This window comes from Nycticebus coucang, chromosome 1 (genome assembly GCF_027406575.1).
Source record: "Nycticebus coucang isolate mNycCou1 chromosome 1, mNycCou1.pri, whole genome shotgun sequence".
In the NCBI taxonomy this organism is placed as follows: Eukaryota; Metazoa; Chordata; class Mammalia; order Primates; family Lorisidae; genus Nycticebus; species Nycticebus coucang.
In genome coordinates, this window is record NC_069780.1 from 128,651,523 (window position 1) to 128,670,830 (window position 19,308).

At 40.9% G+C, this 19,308-nt stretch overlaps 1 protein-coding gene across 1 annotated transcript in view; it reads right to left on the reverse strand.

Annotated features, from left to right (window-relative positions):
• Nucleotides 1-19,308, reverse strand: part of THBS4 (thrombospondin 4) — a 52,293-nt gene that overhangs the window by 20,148 nt on the left and 12,837 nt on the right. Inside the window, exons 3-8 of the mRNA XM_053587646.1 lie at nucleotides 6,219-6,466; nucleotides 3,471-3,579; nucleotides 3,030-3,112; nucleotides 2,626-2,677; nucleotides 2,247-2,449; nucleotides 693-830 (exon numbers count right to left, since the gene is read on the reverse strand). Coding sequence (XP_053443621.1) covers nucleotides 693-830; nucleotides 2,247-2,449; nucleotides 2,626-2,677; nucleotides 3,030-3,112; nucleotides 3,471-3,579; nucleotides 6,219-6,466 — 833 coding nt within the window. The remainder of the gene's footprint in view (nucleotides 1-692; nucleotides 831-2,246; nucleotides 2,450-2,625; nucleotides 2,678-3,029; nucleotides 3,113-3,470; nucleotides 3,580-6,218; nucleotides 6,467-19,308) is intronic.

Genomic DNA, 19,308 nt, shown 5'->3' on the forward strand with positions numbered 1-19,308 from the left:
GGACCAACCATTTTCAAGGGCTGAAAACATCAGAAAGAATTTCAAAGTCAGTCAGTTAAATAATGACCAGGATATAGTAGAACATTTGGAAATAAATGGAGACTGTCATGAAGTACTCAAGTGCTTCATGGCAATTTATAGCTTATATAAGAAAAGGGGGAGGTCGCTTCAGGGGATTATTTTTACTCTTGAAATTCCCTCATCTCTAAGAGAGTTTCTGATTGGCAACAATGACTTTGTGAAAGTGACCTAATTTTTCAAACCTTTTATTGGTTTTCCTGAATCTCAAGTTATTCTGCAGGACAAAATTTTCTTTCTTTTTTTTTTTTTTATTGTTGGGGATTCATTGAGGGTACAATAAGCCAGTTACACTGATAGGACAAAATTTTCAATGGCTATCAATAAAATAAGTCTGAGAGTATGCCACATGGTCAGTACTGCCCCAAATGACTGTTTTCTGGTGATGAGTATTACCCCACTAAATAGCTTCCTCCCTTCTAGACTTCTTGTTCATATAGACTCAGAAATGAGTTGGAGCAGGTGCTAATCTGCTCACCTGGCACTGTGACAGGTGCCCTGGGACACCCCACATGGCCCTGGCTGATGCAGGAGGTGAAGGGTTATACTGAAGAGGTGGGAAACAGCTAGAATTGTTCTGTTAAGATGAAAAGCAAACCATAACTTCAGCCCACCTGTTTGTTTGACTTGGCAAAATTGATCCCGACACCTTGTACCATGGGCCCTGTGAAGCCTACTGGGCAGGCATCACATCTGAAGCCAGGAGACAAGTTCACACAGCGCACGCCTGGGTAGCAGGGATGGTATTTGCACTACAGACAAAAAAAAAAAAAAAAAAAAAAAAAATTTCAAAGTCTTTAGCCACATAAACACTCTCAAAATTTTATTCATCTATTTGTACATATTTGTTTAGTCACTTAACTATACTTTGGTGGAAAAAATGATAGAAGGAAATAAAGGCTTCTAACTCCCTAGTTACCCATTGAATCCCAGAGCCACACAATCTAGGCTGCCTTGGAGCGGGCTTGGCAGCATCACAGAAAAATGGCCTATCCAAGTGGAAAGGGTCCTTGATGTTAACCAGCCTACCTCCCAATGCAAGAGGCTCCCTGGTGTTCTAACCTGGATTCACAAATCTCTGTGAAAGGACCATGTCCCTAGACCACTTGTCAGCTGGCTGTTAGGTGACTCCACTTAGACAAAAGCCACCTACTCAAATGGAAAGACCTGTACTTTCCACGCTGGCGGGGGTGTCCTGAGTACGGTGTGGCCATGGGGGTCTGTGCCTGCCGTCACCCCTTTTAAGTCCACAGCTATTCTAAGGCTCTTGGAGTCTTGGAGATTGCTTCTGATCCTTTTTCTTTTTTGTTAAATTTTAACCACTTCAACTAATGTAAAAAACATCATGACTGCTTCCTGTCCTTTCAAATAGAGGAAAATTCCAATTCCCAGATAAAAACCAGATGCAGTTCTGTGAAACGTGTACAGATGTTTCTCCAATTGAGGGATTACTAGAGACCATATTAATTGCTTACTACTGGGGAAGGTAGGCAGCCAAGTGCTGCTTCGAGCCTGTGGGAGCCCGTTGTGTCCGTGTGCACCTCCCTCTGCTCCTCCTTCAGCCTTCCTCTGGCCTGGTGGCACCCTTGCTACCTGCTATGGTTACCGAATTGCCACCAGACTAGTGATTGGCTAACTATGGCCTTGAAAAAGTCTCTCCTGGGGCCCTGCCAGCCAAGCAGCTCATATTTGCTGGATCCTGCTGGTTCCATCTCTGGGTTCCAGGCCTCCCCAACAGGACTTGCTGGTGTGAGAGCCCCCTCTGCTCCTTTATCTAGGAAGCCTGAAGAAATCTATTATAAGCCCTGAAATATACCTTTACAAAAGTCCTCTCCTATGTTCGCAAAATCATGGACAAAGCAAAATTGTAACATAGACTGCTTAAGAGAAATAATCAATGCAGATGTTGGGATGTAAAGCAGAAATCTCAGCATCGTAGCAACATGGACTAGGGGAAGAGTTGGAAACAGAGAGGAGGAATGGGTGTCAGGCCTCCTTCAGCCACTTGCTCATCTCAGGGTCCTCCAAGGTGTCCTAAGGACGTAGTTTTTATGGAGCCTGGAGGACAACCCAAGTCATCCCTTATTCATCAGCTTGGCTTTTTCCCCATGTGCTGAGGGTGGGGAGGAGACTCAGGGAGCCCCTACTCTGTCAAGGTGAACGTTTACCTCATCAACATCTGAACAGGTGATCCCATTTCCCGTGTATCCTTCAGGGCAGGGCCCGCACTGGAAGCCATCTCTGGTGTCAATGCACTGGATGCCTCGGAAACACGGGTTGGAGTCACACCGGCGTGGTGCACGCGTTGGTGGTGCGGGCGGTGCTGGGGGCACCAATGTGCTTGGGGTTGGAGACTGAAACGTGAGCGGACCTAGAGAAAAACAGGAATGCACAGGCTCATTCACCATCCGGAAGCTATACAGGATGTAAAATGAAATTTGCTTTCCCCTTCCCTCCAGCTTCATGGTGAACCTGTGGAAACCTCAGGCCTTTCACCCGTCTGCTTTGTCTGACTCAAAATGAGCCAATTACCAGAAAAGCACTTACCGCAAGCCTGGCATTCAGCTATGGTGTTTCGCAAAAAGGTTGTTTCTTTGACCTTTAAAAATGGGAGGAGGGAAAAAAGGATTGAAAAGGAGTGCCTGATATGATCCTGAAATGAAAGAATCCTTGGGTAGCTGTCCCGATCACACTTACAGCAGAGCTAACATAATACACTTACACGTAGAACCACCCTTGGTGGTTCCTGCACTGCTTGGAGCCATGGTGTATTTGTCCTAAGCTCAGGCCCCATTTCCAGAGCCCTCCTAGTAGAGCCCTGGGGTGGGGGGCTGTGTGGACCCCTGATGTCTGGCTTGGAGCCTGTCTCGCTGTCTGGGCAGGCCCACAGCTCCACCAGCTTGCACAGGCAGCTGCTGGGGGCTTTTCTGATGACATGTCCTATTGGTTACCTGCTGTCTCAGAAGGTCCTTCACCTCTCCCAGAAGTTGGTTTAATTGTGTCATTTGACCCAAGAACTGACGATTAAAGTCGCCTGTAGGAACAGCAAAAGGCAAGGAGTATTCAGCCAGTGACAGTCATTTCTAAGTGATTCAAAAGCAAATGCTTCCCCAGAGAATCCCTCTTTTGAATCCCCCTTGACAAGATGATTCAAAAAGTTAGGGTATCTGAATTTGGGGTAATTCCTCTGATTCACCTAAAAAAAGATAATGATGCCACTGGCTAATTAGTTTAGAAAAGAGTTAGAAAAATAAAAGTGCAATGAAAGTATTCCTTGTCCCAGACTTTTCATAAGAACCTAGTTTCTATAGATACGTTCTGCTGGAACCCTGTCCATTTGGGGTTTGTCTGTGTTGATGGAGGTGTGCAAAATGCCCAAGAGCTCACCACACCTGGGCTCGGGGTGGCCAGAGGCTCACTCTGCTGTAGGAAGCAGTCTTGCAGACCAGCCGCCTGGAACAATGAGCCTCTCACCACCAGCTTCAGCTCCTCCAAGAAGTCCTGGAAGAAATCACATTCACACCATAGGCTGCTGAGACTATTCACGCAGTTTTCATGATAGAGTAGCCCCATACACTGGGATTCTACATAATTCTACATAATTCAACATCTTATACAATTTTGTAGATTCACATTTTCCCTAACGCCTGCCAGCCTGATCTTTCTGAAGTGAATATGGAAGTAGACAGTAGCCTAGGACAATGTTTGGCCTGAAAGTTCATCAAGTTGGCCGAGAAGAAAAATGGCTATTTTCCTATATGGTAAATGGTCATTTTGTAGCAGGAGACTCTTAAGAATTGTCTGAATTTTTTTTTATGAAGTTTAGACTATTATCAATAAGATATTGATCCTAGTTTTATTTTTATTTTTTGAGACAGGGTCTCGCTCTGTTACCCAGGCTAAGTGAGGCAGTATCCTCATAACACAATGCAATCTCAAATTCCTGTGTTCAAGCAATCCTCCTGCCTCAGCCTCCCAAGTAGCTGAGATTATAGGCATGTGTTAACGTGTCTGGCTATTTTTTTATTTTTTAATTTTCTAGACACGGGGTCTCACTATGTCGCCCAGGGTTGTCTTTAAACTTCAGGCCTCAGGCAGTCCTCCTTCCTGAGATTACAGGTGTGAACCAACATGTGTGGTGTTTGATCCCAATTTTGAAGAGTATTGTTTTAGGATGTGTTAGTGCCACACTTTAGTAAAGCCTTTGATTTCCATGGGCTGTGAAAACGAACAGTATCTTCTGTGATCGTTGGGTAGGTGATATCATATTTTTATACCACTAGTTGATATCAATTATTCATTGTTAGTTGAAAAGTCAATTCCTCACCCTTTTGTCTTGTAATTTCTATTTGTACTCATTTTCACTGTACACATATTTACACATGTATATGACAGAAAAAGTTTGTGTTAATTGACAATGTAAAGTCACCATTGTTATTTCGGAAATGAGCATGCTATGGATTTTCAGAGGAATTCTACTTTTTAATTTTGCTAAGATTTATGCATCCTGTGCTATGTAACAGATATTGTGCTGGACATTAGGCTATAAGCTCTATGGAGGCCACAACTCGTTTTGCCTTTCACGGTATCCCCAATGCCTACAGCACTGATTTTTAACTGGTGTGCCATGAGAGGATCTTAGGTATGCTGTGAACAATTTTAAAGATCATTAATTATTTTCAAAGCACAGTAAGTATATTCTTTTTCTTACTCTTTTTTTTGATCAACATAATTTTAAGTGTGCCATGGAAGTTTAACTATAGGTTCAAGTGTGCCATGAGATAAAAAACAACACTGGCCTAGAGTGTGCCTATTTGTTGAATGAGCAGGTGATCATGAAACTGAACCAGTGTGAAATTTCAATGAGTATAGTTTCTAATGACCTTGTCAGGCTGAGTCCTATTTTAGAGATTGATTTATTTGGTGGTAGATAACTAATTTCTGAAATAATATGTGACAAAATGTTGACTGTCATTCTGATTATTTGGGCAACTTTGGGGATTCAGAGACAAAGGTTCATATATCTTTCTATTCTATTACAATTTTTCAATATGTAAATCTACATTAAAAACCTCTCTCTCTGCAAAAGCAAAAAAAAAAAAAAATCCAAAAAATAAAAAAAACTTTGGATTTTTTCTTTCTTGGCATTTCTGTTTTAAAATGCTTCCTGTTGTTTAAGCACAAAATTTCAGAGTTAGAGTCATAGTTTTCATATTACTATCTAAAATTTCACAGCATTCCTACTTATAAGGGAAATCATTGCTTACATCCTGTCTGTACAAAGCCTCAGATAAGCTCACAACCAAAGCATATATATGTATAATGAAATAATAAAATAGAAATAGAAAATGAAGATTGAGAAATAGAAGACAAAAAATATTACGGGCCATAATAGATGAACATAGTTACTGATTTTGACATTGACTTCCATATCAGATAAATTCAGGAACTATTACTAGTTAGGTATTACTGGAAAAGACAAAGAATACTAGTTTTTTGTTTTTTTTTAAAATAGGAAATAGCATTTTCTGGCACAAAATCCTAAAAGAAATGTATGAGGCAATTTCTACAGCAGGTACAATGATATAATAATAATAAAAAATCCCACCATTAACATGGTTTAAAACAGAAGACAGCAATGATAGGATTTTATTTTAAGAGCTAGCAATAAGTTCCTTTTTGTTAGTGGATATTCTGACAGGACCTGTGAAAAATGCTGTTCCCAGTGCTATACAGCTTCTAATGATTCTTTTAAAAATTTTCATTAAAAGTAATAAATAATATCATAGAAAGTTGAAAATAGATCATGCTATCATCCTCTTATTTTTGCTATTCTTTTCCAACTTTATAACTGTATCTAAAATCATTACTAATCAGTGAAAGCAGAAACTCTCAATTTTAGCTTCATAATAGAATCAGTATTTTTTTTTTTAAATGCTGATACCCAGCACCACCACCCAGATTCGGATTCAATTTGTCTGGAGGGTGGCGCTCTAGCAGTTGTTCTCCAAGCTTCGCAGGTGCTTCTAGCACTTGGCCAGCATCAAGTCTTGGCATGTTTTTCTGAAGACACTGCTTTGCTCTCCCTAGGCCTTGGCTGCCCATCTCTGCGCTTCAGAGAATAGCCTGTGGGTTCCTACCTGTGGCTTCCTCTGGAAAGTCCTCAATTCAATGGACTCAGGACTCTGGGAGAGGCCAGAAAAGGCTCTGGGGAGATTGTGAACAGAATCCACTTGGGTGCAGTCCACGTAGAGCTCAATGGAACCAGCCCCTCGCTGCAGATTGGTCATTCTCAGGAGGATCCTGTGCCGCCTCCCGTCCGCCAGCTGCAGATTGTTGAAAACCACCAAATGGATCTTCCCGTCATTCTTCAGGTACCGGAGGATGGCTGGAACCAAGCACAGACCAATGAATGGCGTGATGAGGGGAAGGAGGGTGGTCCTGTGCTGAACGGCCTCGTGGCCACAAGAGGGTCTCTGGAAAGAATGTGAGCAAGTCGCAGACAAATACTGACTGGGTCACCAGGCACTGCTCCACTCTCCTTCGGAGGAGCCCACTGTCCTCCTGAGGATGTTCTGTGCTGATGGAGAAACGGATAATACGTAGCAAATTTGAAAATAAACAATATGATTTCAGATAGCAGTAAGAACAATGAGCAAGCAGAATCCCATCAGAAAGCAAAGCAAAATCTAAGTCAGCTCCCGAGAGTATTAATCCATTAATTCACCAAATGTTCAACAGAGCACTACCTCAGCGTTGGGGCATGTCTTTAGGGGCTTCACATACTTGATTTTCTATTCAGTACAACCCAGTGTTATTGGAATAACAATAAATGAGGGAAGTGAAGCTCTCTTAAGTGAAAGTACTTGCTCAAGGGCACAGGAAATGGCAGGCCCAGACACTGAACCTGAGTGTGGTGGATTCCAAAGGTGTGCACTCATAGGCCTTTGTACACACACGTCACATCAAGTGGATCTGTCACACTGTCCCTACATTTAACAATGCTCAGTTAGGAAAGAAAATGTATCCATGGTTGCTAAAGAAGGCCTGGGAGGGAAATCCACAACCTTCTTTTCTGTTTGCTTTTTATGTGGGTATCTACTCACATATCCTCTTAAACTCACTAAATGAAAAATCATCCTGAGTTTAAGCTTTGTTTTTTTTTTTACTCTATTATTGCCTTGAACATAAATCCATTCCTGGAGCTAAAATCCATTTCTGTTAGCCAACCCTTTGTGAGCTGAGCTGAGGTTTGCAAGAAAGACAAAGTGATTTGCTTCCAAGGTCTCTGTGTGCAGGACCATCCATAGGTACTCTCAAACCCACATTCATCACCAGAAACGATCCTGGGAACAAGGTCAGAGGCTGACTGCAAATGCTGCTGGCTAAGTGAGGTGGTAAATACACCACTGCCCTCCAAAGCTCTGAGTGAAAGTCTTCATCTGCCTGAAGGTGGGAAGGCCTTGAATTGGTAGAACTTTCCAGGAGGGCAATTTAGTCAGTGTATCACAACCTTAAAGATGTAAAGAATCTCTGGCCCATTGATACCACATCTAGGAACTGAAGAATTAAAGAAAAATGAAGCATCAATGTGTGAAGAAGAATGTTCATTTTAGAAACATTTATCACAGTAAACATCTAGCACAAGAGGTTGAAAAAGAGAGGGCTGGCTACTTAATGTATAATCATCAAATGAAATACCATGGAATAGTTGCAGATTAAAAACACAAAAAGACATTCCCAGTATTTTGTTAAGTGGGGAAAAAACTGGTATAAGTCCACAGAATTTCATTCAGAAAAAAAAAATGTATATGTCTATATATCACGAACATCTATAGAAAATTGAAGAAACTTGTCAATATTAACCTGTCGGGTTCTTGGATGACGTGTTTTTTTTTTTTTTTTCCTTTTGGTCTTGCTCATCTTCATTGTCTAATTTTTCTGTGAGAAACATCATTACTTTTATACAAAAAGAATAAAACAGAAATGTACACGTATTACACACATGGCCCCAGACTGTGTTGCTGTCAGTCTGTATGTCTGTGGTAAGGAACTTGGCCCGTCTTTCCTCAGGTACCTTTTCCGTTCAGTGTAGCTACCAACCTGGTGCTGCCCGTGGATCAGCGAGCCAAGAATACCTGCTGATGTTGCAGTCTTGCCAAGGAAAATACCACTACTGTGAAACTTTAAGGATATATTTTAAGCCTTTCTCCACATTAGACTTTCTAGGTTCATTTTCCCACCCCTTCTGAGCTCTGTCTAGATTTGATTTTCCATTTGATTATGGTCGGAGAGAGCCAGTTGGTCTGAGGTTCTGTGATTCACAGACATGGCGGGAGGAGCCTGACGGGAGATCTTCTCTATGTCTATGCCGTTACCAGCACTTGCTTCCCGAGAGAAGAGAATCGGTGAGATTTGGCAAGACAGACTAACTAGAAGGACTTTCTATGCTTCTAGTTTAATACTAAGTTTCCTGAAGTACTGAAAGAATATAAATAAATGGCAGGACTTAAACAACTGTGGTATGAGAAGAAAATAACAGAATGGAAGAAAACAGAAATAAGCAGAAAGTCTAGGGTATTTCTAACCTGGGATACAACAGAATTTTTGCCCTTTTATATAATATTACCTGTTGAGAATTCACATGTACCCCACAAACATGTAAAATATTATGTATCAGTAAAATAGAAAAGTGAAAAGTAAAAAAGATAATACAAATTTAAATCAATTAGAATTTCAAAAAAATTGTTGAGAATTTGCAATAAGCAACTGCATGGCTGGAAATTGGAGACATAGGTAGTAACCAAAGAGGGAGAAATTGAGCCCAGACGTATGTACTAATTCAATTTTTTAAGAACTTCTATTACTTTACTATTTACAACAGTTTTGCAAATACCTGCAGTTTGTACATGCCAAGAAAAATACTACGCGGACCACCAAACTTGAATTAGGTCACACGCACATTTACTCAATATGTTATTTTAGTTATGGCTACCATTTCTGTTCCTTGTATTAACTACCTAAGAGGATATACATAAAGGCTTGATACAAATACTCATGATTTTTCCTCCCCAAACTATTGTGAAAGTCAAAGGAAACATATTTTCTTAGGCATGTTGCCTGCTTCTAATAGGCCTTCGCAGGGCATGTGGGCCATGGTTTGTTTTCATGACTCAATAGTTGAGTTTAATTTTATAAATAGTACCTGGTATAGTACTTTATATACAGCAGGTGTGCATTAAACACTGACTAAAAATTTTCAATGAATTAAATAATTGCATTTAAAGATTTTCCTATAGAAAATAAAGTGTAGAGAGTTACAATCCATCCTCTAATTCCGGGTTGCAAAACCTACTATGACGTTCACCCTCTCATGTGAGGGGATTCTATACTTCTGCCTTGCTTTATGTCGCAATTCAATGCCTAAATGACAATCTGTCACGCTCCTAGATCTGGTGACAATAGCAAGAGGGAAAAAAAGGCAAAGAATAATCACGGAAACGTCCATCTTCACGATGTCTGTTAGTAGAAAAATTATCAAGTGCCCTTGACATTAACCATTCTTCATACTTGATCCAATAATTCTCATTTCTCTTATGGCTTCCAGTTTTCATTTTTCTTGCAAATTCTTTACATCAGTGCCTCTACACTTATTTTATCTTCTGAGCAGTAAGACTAACCCAGAGGGCAGGCAGGCCTGTGCAGGAAACTCGGCCTTTTCCCCTCAGTCCTACTGAGGCCAGAATCAGCTGGATGCTCTGCCCTGGAGCCCACAGCCTGCGGGTGGCAGCTGTCCTGACCTTCTCCAGAGGAGCACCACAAGAGGAGGGAAAGAACGGACATGATTTCTTCCTCCCGCTGGCCTCCCTTGCCCAGCTCTCCTCGCCCTATCTTTGCCCAGCACGCACACAGCCGAGCAAGTAAAACAGAGGGGAAAATGCTATGGCAGGAAGAGGACAGTCATTTTGCCCCTCCTGGAAGGAGTGAGAAGCCAGTCCCTGGAAGTCGGAACCACCGCGGTGCCCAGCTCCCCACACCTCTGCCCTGGTCACCAACCCAGGGAGCACCAGATGCAGGAAAACAGGCTCTGGGTGCTACCCTGTTTCTTCAGCTGCAGCACATTCAGTTCTTAGGCTTGGTTTTCACTCAGCTGCAGCCACACAAGTTTGCTGGCTGAGCCCCAGAACCCAGGGAGCACAACGGATGCAGCCGAGGGCTCCCGGCCAGCAGGTGCTCGGCTCTCACAAGAGCTCTACTCTCGGAAGCTCTGCTTCCCTGGGCTTCTCTGTCAGATTCCTGACTCACTTTCCTACTTTAGGTCTCTTTCTGCACAGCTTTTTCTTTTTTGACTGACACCTTGAGCATCTTTATAAGACTGTCTGGATCAAGTTGTTGCCTTCTGAAAGCAAGCAAATAAAATCCCTCAATATCTTCCTTGTGGATTCTAATGCTGTTTAACCTCCTAATCCCAGGACTGGCCCCAATCTTCCTACTACCTTGATTACCCTCCATACTGCCAAGTCTATTTCTTAATAATTTTCCTGTATACCACAGCATCTGACAATGTCAATACATTGCTTATGGAATGGAAAAAAATAGATAAAATAGAGTATTTGTGTTCACTCTGATTTTTGTTGCCCACCGTTATACTGTTTTTAAAATGTGGGGACATTTTCAGTTGGTTTATTTACATAAATCTGTTCCTTCTAATGTAACATCTTTGTGTACTTGACAATTTTGGGCCTGGTTTAATGGCACTGTCCAAAAACCATCTTTTCATGCCTGGATACCAGCCGGACACAGAAGCCATATAACCAAGTCTGATTATGATTTCAGTGACTGGAAGTAGGCAGAAAAAACAGACTCACGCAATGAAGACTTGAAATATCACTATCTTGGGAAAGAATTTTCAAAAGGTGCCTTTTGAAAAAGTGAACCTGCAAACCAGCTAAGTCTTTTCTTATTTGAACCATCTCAAACCCCCAGGAGAATGTAAAATGGACATTATATTCCTAAAATTCAGAGTAGAGAAGTGACTCACCCAAAGTCACACAGCCCAGATCTCCATCTTCACATAGTGCTCTTTACACTGTCAAACTCCTCACATGGCCTTCACTGTAATTTCCAACTATTCTAAGATTTATTGTATAATAGTATTATAAGATAAAATGCCATCCTTCATTTGTATAGTACTTTTTGCTTTTCAGAGCCTGGTTACATCTATAACTTCAGTCTCACAAGATCCCTAATGTACGCAGCACAGATATTATAGTCAGATTCAGAGACAACACTGGGTGAAATTTAAGAGACTCTGCCAGTCAAAGGCCTATGATCTGCCAAGAAAAGATAAGCCAATCGGGCTCTCCCTTGGATGTTGGAATTGGGACTCTGCTAGCCTTGAAACCTGAGTGCCAAGCTGCAGGCCACCTGGGACTCTGAATAAGAGGTGTAAGACCAGGGCAGATAGAGATGGTGAGGACAAGCCCTGAGAAGAGAAGACGCCTTAGTTCCTGGGCACCTCCCTAGTCCCATTTCCATTCTGAAGGAGACCCAGCTGGACTTGGTCTCCTATGCATGGCATAGGTGTTTCTGAGCCCTTTTACTTGAGCAAGTTTAAGTTGGTTTGTGTTCCCTACAGCTTGGATTAAAACACTTTTCATGTTCAAAAAAAAAAGAAAAAGAAAAAGTGAACTTGATAGTCCAAAATATCATGATAATGCTGATCGTCAAAGTAATGAAGCAAGTGCCAGCTTTAAATAACTAGAAATGGTAATATTTTGTGTGTTTGGAAAAAGGGGGCCAGGGTGGCCTGGCCTGTAAACAGGAAACTCACAAAGGTAGTCTGAGGCTCTCTGCTTTGCCTGGCAAATGGCATTGCTCTTTGGCACTTTTAAATATATGACGAAGGCCATCAATGTCAACTTTCTCTCTTCTTTTTAAATAATTGTACATTTAAAAATTGCCTTCTTGCCATTAATGTCTTTTGTGATGGATATTCTTGTTTGCCTTTGCTTATTTATCTTCATGCCCTATACACTAGGTCTTTGTAACTTTAGTGCTTTGGAAATACATATAAAAGGTAAGTCATCAAATTGCTTTTCCTGAAAGTACTCGAGGTGACTCATAGTTGTGATAAATGCAGCCTGTTTGCATCAAAACTTTCTTATGGCAGTGTGAACAAATGTACAGTTTACAGAGTACATACACATATACACAGAGCAAATAAACTACCTGGTGAAAGAAAACACAGTAATTGTATTAAACATCTGCAGAGGACCTTATGTTCTGAAAAAATGAGATTCATCATAGTATGCAACTATGTGGTAGGTGACAAAGCTGAGTGTGCACAGAACCCCAAGGTCATGTCACGAGGAGAGCTGCAAAGCAGTTTCTTATGTGCCCTGGAACCTCTCTAGCCTTAGCACAATCACAGAATATTAGCATTATAAGCCATCCAGCTTAATATCTCACTTCACAAATCTCTTCAATAAAAGTGCAGCTTCCACCAGCACATTTCCAGCAACAAGGAACTCATTATTTTGCAGAGAAACCTATGTCGCTGTTGGATCACATTCTGAGATTTTCCTAACACAGAGCCAAATATGTTTCCTCTGACTTCCACCAGTGGGTCCTGATTGTACTCTTCAGAGCTATATAAAGTTTTAGTCTGCTCCTCATTGAAGGCAACTTTCATGTCTCTCATGTTTTCTGTCTGGCTCCTTGATATCTCCGGTTCCTTTAACTTACTGACTTACAGGTGGTTAAAAAGATGGGGTGCAGATGGGTGCTATTTTGGTGACTCTTTTTTTTTCTTTTTTTTTGTGGTTTTTGGCCAGGGCTAGGTTTGAAGCCACCACCTCCGGCATATGGGACCGGCACCCTACTCCTTGAGCCACAGGCGCCGCCCTATTTTGGTGACTCCTAAGGTCATCTCCGACTTGGCAGTGTCCCTATGAAATGTGTCTAGGACTGGACACAGTAATATAGAAGTGGCCTGGACACAGCTATAATACAGTGAGACTATTAGTTTGCTTAACTGGGCCACATATATGCATTGATGAAACCTTAAATTTAAGGAGCTTTGCAACTGAACAGAATAAATCTGTTCATTCATTTATTTAGCAAACCTTTCTCAGCATCTACTATGTGTCAGGCATTAGGCTTAACAATGTTGGTTCTTAATGTTGTTGACCAGAACTCTTACGACAGATCTCCACATCCCAGACCTATACAATTTGCTTCTCACTCCTAGATGATAAATTTCATTTGTTCTTGTTAAATTTCATCTGATTGTTGCCCATTGTGTCATCTGGTGAGACCTTGTAAATTCTGATGCTGGCATCCAATATGTTCAATTCTTTTCCAGCTTTGTGCCAGTTAAAAACACAATAAAATACTTTGCCTTCACTGAAGTCACTGATATGTTGAACAGTTCAATGTCCAAGAGCCTTGTCAAAAACCACTAGATACTTTGCTATAAAGCAACTTATCAACCCCTAACAGTACAATTATCTAGCTCATTCTTTTTTTTTTTTTTTTTATTCAGAAAGGTATAATGAGTGACTTTGGAGGGATTCTGGAAGATGGCTGATTAGAGACATCAGTCACCAGTCATCTCAGAAAGAAGGAAAAGTTTTAGATGGAAAAAAAAGCTCAGGTGTCATTCTGAGGGAAAAGTGCCAGAATCTGCCAGAGATTGTGGGGGAAGAAGTTGTAGGGCAAAACAAGAGGGAGCAAAATATTGGCAGAGATTAACCCTTGAGAAACTTAGAGTTCCATGGAAATGATAGGTAGGGGTTTTGTTTCTCCTTCCCTCATACCTCTGGCAATCAGCAGGGTTCCAAGCTGCTGGACAGCTTTTCTACCCTCATGAACCCCAAATCTGCTGCCATCAGTGAACTGGGTGTTTCCTGAAAACAAAGCACCAGGCTGGCAACCCCCTTGGAGTCACTTCCTGTCACCACAGCCTTGAGCCATCATGGTGGGTACTGTACTGCTTCTCCACCCACTGTGTGACTTTGTCCTCCTCAGGGAGCTTTAGTCCTTCAGTTTTTGTGTCACTTGTTTCCACACAAACATTTCCTAACTCTGGCCCACACTGCAGTGGTCACAGAGGCCAGGGGATCCCAGCAGATCTGTGTGATCCCAGAGCTTAGATATTCCAGATGGGTTACCTTCTGGGGAAAGGAACAAAGACAACAAGCATACCAGCTCTCCTGCAGTCAGACACTTTTCCTCCCCCTTCCCTCCCCTGCTCACTGCTGCTCAGTGGCATAGATGCACCAAAGATGACTGAGCCAGGGCTCTTAGGAGAAGATGCTTCCTTCTGTGCACATTTACCACATCAAAGCTCTCAAAGAGAGCCTCTTAAAGATCTGCAGGGGATCAAGGGGTGCTTGGACTATAAGCTCCTTGACCACTGACTCTCCCCAGTGCTGCTTACCTGGCTGCTCTAGCACAGCAGGTCACATACCAGAGTAGAGAGACCTTAAACCTGCTTGAGCATACCATGAGCAATTCAAGACCAGCATGCTTCTCTCTGGCACAATCTGGGATTGAACTTAGGGAACCTGGGGACAAGCTACAGGCCAGATCCCATATGCCTAGCACTTGATCATGTTGCTTGGGGGCATGGAGAAGAGATTTGAGAACTAATCTCTGGAGATGAGGAAGACTATGGGAACAGAACTGAGAGTACCATGTGGGTCTAAGGTTCAGTGAACTGGCAGAACACTCCTCCCCACCACAGTAAAGCCACACTTTAAGTCCAGGGCTGGATTTTGGACAGGAAGCTCCCAGCCTGCAGTGCCTTTGCTGAAGAACTCAGTTAGTTTGGGCTTCTGCTTATGGCCAGATGCTGGAAGGAGACCTTGGAGCAGTGGAAGAGGGAGAATGGCACACCCACTTCTGAGAGCCAAATTGTGATCCTCCAACTCTATGAGTAGACTTTCTGATTTGGTGGAGCTGCTTCAGCTCCTCCCTGGTGGCTTCACCCAGTGACCTGTGAGCTGACCCTCAACCCCTGCTGGGATAGCTTTCTTCTACCCAGAAAGCAGGTTTGCCTGACCTAGCTCTGCCCAGCTTCATTCCTCCACCCACCTTTGCTGTAGTGGAGGATAAGCAGCCCCCTGGGAGCTCTAGGGCCCACCCACTGCCTGGCACTCAATTGCCTCTCCTGATGGACTAGAGCTGGTCACAGGTCACAAGTTGACACCACAGCTGGCATTTTCCTGTCAGTGCCACCTACTGGCAAGGAAGACAACATGTATAGACCATTACAATATTTATTGACTCAATAATACAGGTTTTGGCTGATTCTTACCCATGAGCACCACCTACAGTCTGAGAGATTAAACTGGATGTTCCAATATAATTCATGCTGTTAAGAAGATAATTGGACTTGGCGGAGCCTGTGGCTCAGTGAGTAGGATGCCAGCTCCATATACTGAGGGTGGTGGGTTCAAACCCGGCCCCGGCCAAACTGCAACAAAAAAATAGCTGGGCGTGTAGTGGGCGCCTGTAGTCCCAGCTACTCAGGAGGCTTAGGCAAAATAATTGGCTAAGTCCAAGAGCTGGAGGTTGCTGTGAGCTGTGATGCCATGATACTCTACCGAGGGTGACAAAGTGAGACTCTGTCTCAAAAAAAAAAAAAAAAAAAGACGACAATAGGACTGAAGAAAGAAAAAAGATTTCAAAGACCTCTACCTTCCCTCATCAACAAGAGGCAGGAAATCTACCTTACCTCACATCTTACCACTGCTACAGCCTACAAATAACTAGCAACTGAGAAAAGCACCAAACTAAGAATATCAATTACCAAGGTACCCATCCAGAACCTAGACCTCCGTCAAAGTACCCATAAGCAAAGCTGAAGATCCTTATCCAACCATATTTTACAGACACACCCTTAAGAGTAAGGACAAGAGGAAGCCTTATATAAACAAAAGAAAATCTAAAAGCAAGAAATGACAGCTGATCCAGATGAGAAGGAATCAAAGCAAGAGTTCCAGAAGTATGAAAAATCAGAGGAAAAGGATCCCTAAAAGGAGCACACCAGCTCTTTAGCAATGGATCCCAAACGGAATGAAAATATTGAAATGACAGATAAAGAACTCCAAATATAGACTGTGAGGAAGTGCAATGAAATCCAAGAGCAAAGGGAAAACGAACTAAAAGAAATTAGAAAAACAATTCAGGGAATACATTAAAAATTTACTGAAGAGATAGATACATCTAAAAAATCTAAATAGACTATCTGGAAATGAAAAATTCACTTCAGGAAATATAAAACATAGTGGAAAGCTTTTAGGCTAGATAAAAGAGAAGAAAGAAATGCAGAGTCTGAAGATAACTCTTTCGAATTAACTAACTCAGTCAAAAACAAACCAGTGTAATGAAAATATGTCAAATGGTATATAAAACCAGAGTATGGTGCCCCATGATCGCATTAATGTACACAGCTATGATATAATAATAATAATAATTAAAAAAACAAAGAACAAAGAATCAAAAGGAATGGACAAAGTCTATGAGAAATATGGTATAAGTAAAGTGGCCAAATTTAAGAGTGATAGGCATCTCTGATGGTGAAGAAGAAAAAACACAAGGTCTAGAAAACCTATTTGTAGGAATAATTGAGGAAAACTTACCTAGTCTTGCTTGAGATTTAGACAGATATAAGAAGCTCAATGCACACCTGGGAAATTCATTGCAAAGAGGGTATCACCAAGAAATACAGTCATCAGACTGGCCAAAGTAAACATGATGGAGAAACTCCTGTGAGCTGTGAGCTAAAAACATCAAGTAATTTATAAATGAAAACACATCAGACTAACTGCAGACTTCTCAACAGAGACCTTATAAGCCAGAAGGAATTGGGAACTCATCTTTGCTCTTCTCAAATAGAAAAAGAGCCCACCTAGAATTCTGTATTCTGAAAAGCTAAGTTTCATGAATGAAAGAGAAGTAAAGACTTTCTAGATATCAGCAAACACTCAGGGAATTTGTCACAAACAGACCTACCCTGTAAGAAATGCTAAGAATAGCTTTATACATGAATCAGCACAATAGATACCCACTAGTGTAAAATCGTCCAAAAGACAAAGTTCTCAGCTGGTATAAAACAATAACATCAGAGGGAAAACAAAGAAATAAGGTATACTCAACATTATGAACAAAACAGCATCCCACATATAAATTCTACCATTTAATGTTAATAGTTTGAATGCCCTACTCAAAAGACATAGGGTGGTTGAATGGATGAAAAAACACAACCAAAGCAACTGCTGTCTTCAGGAAACACATCTAACCCACAAGGACTCACTCAGAGTCAAGGTGAAAGGATTGAAAAACATATTCCACTCAAATGGAAACCAAAAAAGAGCAGGCATAGCTATTCTCATATCAGATAAAATTGGCTTTAAACCAATAATGGGAAAGAAAGACAAAGAAGTCTTTCTATTATGGTAAATGTAATAATTCCACAAGAAGATATAATAATCCTAAATATATATGCACTAGCACAGAAGCTCCCAGATTCATAAGGCAAATTCTACTAGATTTAAGTAAAGAGATAAATAGTAGCATTATAATCGCCAGGGACGTCAAAAGTCCAGCGACAGAGCTGGACAGATCATCTAAGCAGAAAATAAGAAACAATTAAATGGAACTCTGGAACAAACGGAACTAACAAATATTTATAGAACCTTCTACCACCAAACTACTGAATATACATTCTTCTCAATCAGTGCATCAGACATTCTTCAAGATTATTGTATCTCAGGCCACAAAACATTTCTCAACAAATTCAAAACATCAAAATCATACCATGTATCTTTTCAGAGCCCAGTAGAATAAAACTAAAAGTCTATTCCAAGAGAAACACTCAAATCTACACAAAGCCATAGGAATTAAACGATCTACTGCTGAATGACTGTTGGGTTAAAAATGAAATAAAGATGGAAAACTAAAGATTCCTCAAACTGAAGATAGAGCAGAGAGATAGAAGCTATCAAAATCTGTGTGATTCAGGAAAAGCAGTCCTAAGGAAAAAATTCATACCCTTAAATGGCTACATCAAAAGACTGAAAGATCACAAATTAACAACCTAATGTCATATCTCAAGGAACTAGAAAAGGAAGAGCAAATCAAACTCCAAGCCAGCATTAGAAAAAAAAAAATGTAACAAAGGTCAGGGTGAAACTAAACAAAATGGAAAACAAAACAAAAAAAAAAATGAAAGATCATTAACCAAAAAATTGGTTCTTTGGAAAGAAATTAATAGACTCCTTGCTTAGGTTAACCAGGAATAGAAGAGAAAAGACCCAGATAAGCTCAACCAGAAATTAAAAGGAGATATTACAAATGATATCACAGAAATACAAAGTATCACCTGGGAATACTATGAAAACCTCTATACACATAAACTAGCAAATTTAGAGGAAATAGACAAATTCCTGGAAACAAAGATTCAATCAGGAAGAAACAGAGCTCCTGAACAGATAAATAATGAGCAGTGAGAGTGACACAGTAATAAAAATCTCTCAACAAATATAAAGCCCCAGACCAGATAGATTCACAGCCAAATTCTACTACACAGCCAAATTCCAGCCAATTTCTACCTATAAAGAGCTGGTACTGTATAAATTATTCTATAACATTGAGAATGAGGGCATCCTCCCCAACTCATTCTATGAAACTGATATCACCTTGAAACTAAAGCCAAGGATGAGCACAACTGAAAAAAGAAAACTACAAACCAATATCCCTTATAAATATAAATGCCGAAATTCTCAATAAAATACTAGCAACCAAATTCAATAGCACTGCAAAAAAATAATCAACAATGATCAAACAGCCATCATCCCGGGGATGAAAGAATGGTTTAACATACATACATCAATAATGAGATTCACCACATAAAGAGAAACACAAAGAAAGAACATGATCATCTCAATAGATGCAGAAAATGCTTTTGACAAAACTCGGCACCCTTTTATGATAAAAATCCTCAACAAACTACGTATAGAAGGAACATATTTAAAAATCATTAAAGCCATGGATGACAAAGCCACAGCCAAAATCATACTGAATGGGGAAAAGTAGAAAGCATTATCACTAAGAACTGGAACAAGACAAGGATGCCCACTGTCACTGCTTTTATTCAACACAGCTGGAAGAACCAGCCAGAGCAATCAGGCAAGAGAAAGAAATTAAGGATATCCAATCAGG